Source organism: Odontesthes bonariensis, chromosome 7 (assembly GCF_027942865.1).
Source record: "Odontesthes bonariensis isolate fOdoBon6 chromosome 7, fOdoBon6.hap1, whole genome shotgun sequence".
NCBI classification, from domain to species: Eukaryota; Metazoa; Chordata; class Actinopteri; order Atheriniformes; family Atherinopsidae; genus Odontesthes; species Odontesthes bonariensis.
The window spans coordinates 19,021,367-19,026,497 of record NC_134512.1 but is presented as its reverse complement, the minus strand read 5'-3'; the positions used below and the strand labels follow the sequence as shown (position 1 = coordinate 19,026,497).

Below are 5,131 nucleotides of genomic sequence, written 5' to 3'. Positions count from 1 at the left end.
GCATATCTTGTAATGAAAACATTTTTCTTTCCCTTTCAAAAACCTATTGAACACTGAATACATTTAAATGCAAGTAGAGACCTCAATAATATTGAAGTCTAAATGTAGTTGTTGTCAATTCTAGCTGCCCCTCCAATGAAAGCAGTAAATGTACATTAGATGTGCAAAGTCGTACTGTTTGAATAAAGGTAACCTGGCAACTATTTTAAGACACTCGAGGTTATGCCAGCGTACTTCCCCAGTTCAGCTTTTACATCCATGGTGCACAGTTGCACAAACAAACACAAAAGTTTTTAAAGAATCAAATACAAATACAAAAAAAAAAAAAAGCTTAAACTGACATCTTCAATTCCACTAAATCAAAACTGTGAATTACAGATGAAATAGCAACCTTTTAAAAAGGAAAAAGAGACCGTGGTTTTATTAAACCCACTCTAAAAACTGCCCACCACAATTCCCCTAAATTAGATGCAAATGATTTTCTTTAAAAAGGTTAGCCTCTCCATTTCATTTGATTGATTGTACTTCAATGAAGTAGCGAATTGCATTTTTACATAGAAGGGACCAGGTAAATTCAGGACGGAAAAGGTTCATATAAATTTCAAGTTTGCAGTGCAAACATAGTCTGGGACAAATTGCTCGCGCATTTAATGTAAACAAGTTGTTAATATTGACTGAGATTGAAAAGGTGAAAAAATAGGATCAGGCTTTCTACGCATGCATTATATAGCATTGAGTCACCAATGAAGAGTCTATTTATTTTTCCTATTTATTAGAAGAAGAAAAAATTGTATCACTGGCTGTTGAGCCATTTTTTATGTTTTTATTCTGTGCCTAATGATAGAAAATGACCAGTGTATGGATCACACCAGTATGGCTCAGAGACCAAGAAACTGTATTAACTGAAGAGTTATCTTTAGTTATCCCTCCACATCAGTCATTAACAAGAGCGGCGAATTACAGGTAACTTTCATTTATGACAGGCTACGTTTCAGCCGAGTCAATACATAAAATGTCCCGCAGTGTCAGCCTCCTTACAGGATCTGAAAACACATCCTTTTCAAAGGTGCTGTTGAAACATTCTGGTAGTCTCTGTGGGATGTTTAAATGTTCCTTTGTATGAAATTAGATGATCTTATGTATAATTACCACAAAGCCTGCGTATCAACACTGGAACCTTATTTCCAATTGAGATGGGATTGCAGACATCTAAGACTACACTGAATCTGTAGTTCAAGCTGAATGTGGAACATGAGCTATTTTTGTACAGAGGGTTTTCTAAGTAGCACAATTCAAACTGCAAATTCTAGTATACATTTTTTTGAGTTAAAAAGCCTTTGTCACTATAGCCGTTTAGAATTTAAGCTGATCTCCTAGTAGAGCATTATGATAGCTTTGTTAACAATACAGATATGTATTTGTGAATGCTTCCCATTTTTGGCCATTACTGCATGTTATTTTACCATATTGTACATCCAAAGTATTTTCTCAGTCCCCCGTCAGAGCTTTTCTGAGCCCTGAGAAACCTATTAATCTTTAACTAGTTGTCGAAGTGGCAGCTGGTTCTTTTAAGCCTGATCTTTATCTGTCAAAGCAGCAGGATATACTTGTCCTGTCTCTGCAAGCTGCTTCCCCATTTAGTTAGGTGAATATGTATATAAACACAACTATATATATATATATATATATATTGGGTTCTTTAGTTGGCTGAAGCTATACGGCTTACCCTTTTCTCACTTTTGAATTCTTGGCTTCAAAACTTTAATATTTTAAGATACAACTTTGATTACAACCAGAAACGGGAGAATCTTTAAACATTATATCTTATAACCAAATTTTCAACAGATTTAGCCTGTAAATATTATCTAAGTAATTGTCTTTTTAACTGAAAAACTAGAATTTGAGGTAACATGTGTTATTCAGAAATCATCTCTATTGGTTCAGTTTATATAAATGAAAAATAACATCATCTGCTGTTTCACATCTAAAAAACAAAAACAAAGGTTATCGTGTACTGAATTTTGCATACTCAATAATGAAAACATGAAAACTACCCGTGAAGGTTTCTGGTTTCTAGTGATATTTTTAATCTTTGAAAAGGTCAGGAAGTAAACAACAGGCTGAGAGGAAATATGAGATGGGGGCTGTCTGACATCAGCTGATGGTGTACGCTCATTAACAAACAAACAAATATGAAGACCTGTAAATGATTAATTTACATTTGCTCATTGTATGTTTTGTATGGTATTATATCGACCAGCTCTTTCTATATAGTTTAATGGTTATTATGGAGGAAACCTTGTAGTTAGAATTCAATTCTAAAAAATGATTGGGGTGTGAAATGTTACAAAAAAGCCATGAAACGTAATCAAGACAAACTTTTCATAATTTAATAGAAAATCTTGTTTTACAATGGAAAAATGAAAATAAATATTTCAGTACACCAGTAAACTGTTAATTAAGCATTTAAGTTTAGGATACAATGCTTGAAAGAAGCAAATCACAATCACCAAGGAGATAGTCTCTTTTCAAGGTGGACATTTTGTTCACTACTTTAAAGCGAAGTGATCGCTGGCTGAGGTCTTCCTCTGAGATACCATCAAAGAAGAAATCCTCATTGAAGATCGGATTTCGGCTCTTTCTTATGACTGTGCTGCGTTGTTTCTGGACTTTTCCAGGGACCAAAGACAGGCTGACGCTGCAGTTGATAAGCTTGGGGTCTACAGAAAGAGGGTAAAGGCCCTCTGCACTGATAAGTCGAACCCGTAGTCTTTGGTTATCTGGACAGTACTCTGCCGATAGTCTCAGACTGCCATCTTTTCCTATGGGCACCATCCTTTCCTTCATTACTCTCTCTCTGTGCAGTGTCAAGTCCATGGGGAAGATGTTCGGCGGTGCTAGGCTGTAGTTGCTTGGCAGGCCTTCAGCTAACCCATCTGATGCCCTCCTCAAGACATTTGGACTGTTGTCTGTGGAACTGCCCTCATCTGTGGACAGGGAATTGTTCCTTGACACCATTGCCTTCCTCATGTTCCTTGACAACAGCAGTTCATGGCTCAGTGCTTTAAAAAGGGAAGACTTGGCAGGACACCTGTTCAGCAACGGTGAGCTGAAAGGAGAGGATTCGGTAGAGGAAGTCGTATCACTGTCCAGAGGGGCTTGCCAGTTCAGGGTGTAACCTCTTGGGGAAAGCCTGGAGGTCAGGCTGTTTAGGCTGAATGAGGAGGGTGACGATGAAGGTGAGTTGGAGGGGGAAACTTTGGAGCACAAACTGGATCGACTCCTTGGCAGCAACAGGGGAGAAGAGCCTGGATCAGAATGAAAAATCGACTCCTTCCTCCTAGTGTGTGGGCTCTCTAGTAAGGTGCAGAAGCCATAACTGGTCTGGGCTTTGGCCAGGTGTGGAAGGGACAAGGCAGCCTGGCTCTGGGGATCTGCATTGGTAGTCTCCTCATCACTGCAGCCATCACAGGGGCTCTCATCCACACTTTCTACCTGAATAATGTGGGGATTGAGTGGCTCGTGGAATGTCACTTCTCTTTCAGGACTAGTCCTCCCACAAGGAGGCACCTTGACACAGCGCGCTATTCCCCTCTGCTCTGGATTCTTCATCTCCTGCAGGGTTAGGATGGTTGGCGGGATGCAGAACTCTGGGATGTTGTCAGGGGTGATGATATTTGGACAGAAAGAAATCCTTTTGGATTTGTCAGCTTTTTCTCCTAACATAATGTCACCAAATTTAAAGCTAAGTTCTGCTGATGGAATAGGCAGGTTAGATCTCTCTACTGACACGCGAATCTTCTCCACCACCCACATGGATCTTTTGGTATAGCTAGGAAACTCTGTAAAAAAAGAAATTATACACTGGTTTAAATATTGTGTTTTAAGACAAAAAACCCCCCCAAAAAACTATCAAAACCATGTCATTATATATAAACTTTCATTAACTTTGCATGGAGGTTTTCCTACCTTATTCTTTCAGGATATAGATAATCCACAAGGTGGTCCCAGGCAGGGTATACTGATATCTCCAACTAAGGTGTTGAGAGACGGAGAAAGTTGTGAAGCTCTCTTGACAGCGGTCGGAGGGTCAGCAAATCTTGCGTTTTGAGAGTTGAAGGCGGTTTAAATGAAGAAGGAAACCAATAAATCTAGAACACACCCCCTGTGCTGCTCAAACAGGTTCCTCCCTCTCTCTCCCCCTCCTGCTGGTTACCATGGAAATATCCAAATCACACCAGCGCTCAAAGCCCCTGTTAGTAGATACTGTGCTGTTCGGCTGGATAAGCTTTGAAGGTGAACAAGTTTTTTTATACAAATAGCAGACTTGTAATCTGTGTTTGTTTTTTCCACATTTAACGTAGAAGGTGTGTAAGACAAAAATTCTAAACCATACATATAAACATATATAAATATTTCTGATTTTGTTTAAGAATATATATACATATTGAATTTTTTTCCAGCACATTGTTTATAACTCTTCAGGTAATTTGGTGATGTAAAACATTTAACACCATTACATTACCAATGTCCCAAGACCCATTTCTCATTTTTAAACAGACTATTTTTTCAGGTTTATGTCTGCAAACCAGACAGTGACAGTATTTATTTGCATGGACATTGCTCCTTAGGTGTTCAATTAATTCAGTGTCAGTGCTACCCTCTTGTGGTGGGATGTGAAGCAGCTGTACTGGATTAAAAAAAAATTACTCATGCTTGACTGAGAGGTTTTTGCTCATTTTAGTTGGTTGAACAGCTATAAGTTGGTATTTACTTCATTCATTCCATAAATCAATGAATGGATCAGCGGATAATGCAATGCAGATTCGAATGATGTAAGTGACAAAAAAAAACTGTCTATTCTTCCTCCGCTCTCATGACCTGCCTCTCCAACATAGATAGTCTTTTTGATACTTTCGTAAATTGGCTTCAAGTGTCTCTTCATACTGGACAGATCCTAAAATATGAAGATAAAAGCTCCACTTTGCACAGGACAAGGTTCAAGTTGAGTATATTGGTTGCCATGTGTTACCTGGCACTGAAAGACCGGGTGATGTCAGGGGTAACGATGTACTAGGAAGGTTTCCTAAATGAGATACTTCTCAGAAATGTTTTCCCAACCCCTCAGATC

General features: G+C 38.6%; 1 protein-coding gene across 1 annotated transcript; it reads right to left on the bottom strand.

Moving 5' to 3' along the window:
• Nucleotides 1–2,368: 2,368 nt before the first annotated feature.
• c2cd4a (C2 calcium dependent domain containing 4A) lies at nucleotides 2,369–4,110 on the bottom strand. Its single transcript, XM_075470984.1, has 2 exons — nucleotides 3,970–4,110; nucleotides 2,369–3,842 (listed from the first exon to the last, which is right to left on the bottom strand). Exon 2 carries the CDS (start codon nucleotides 3,814–3,816, stop codon nucleotides 2,473–2,475), a length of 1,344 nt encoding a protein of 447 aa, XP_075327099.1. The 5' UTR covers nucleotides 3,817–3,842; nucleotides 3,970–4,110; the 3' UTR covers nucleotides 2,369–2,472.
• Between the last annotated feature and the right edge of the window lie 1,021 nt (nucleotides 4,111–5,131).

Coding starts and splice junctions, on each gene's coding strand:
- c2cd4a (XM_075470984.1), bottom strand. CDS start 3,816: ATGTGGGTGGTGGAGAAGATTCGCGTGTCAGTAGAGAGATCTAACCTG.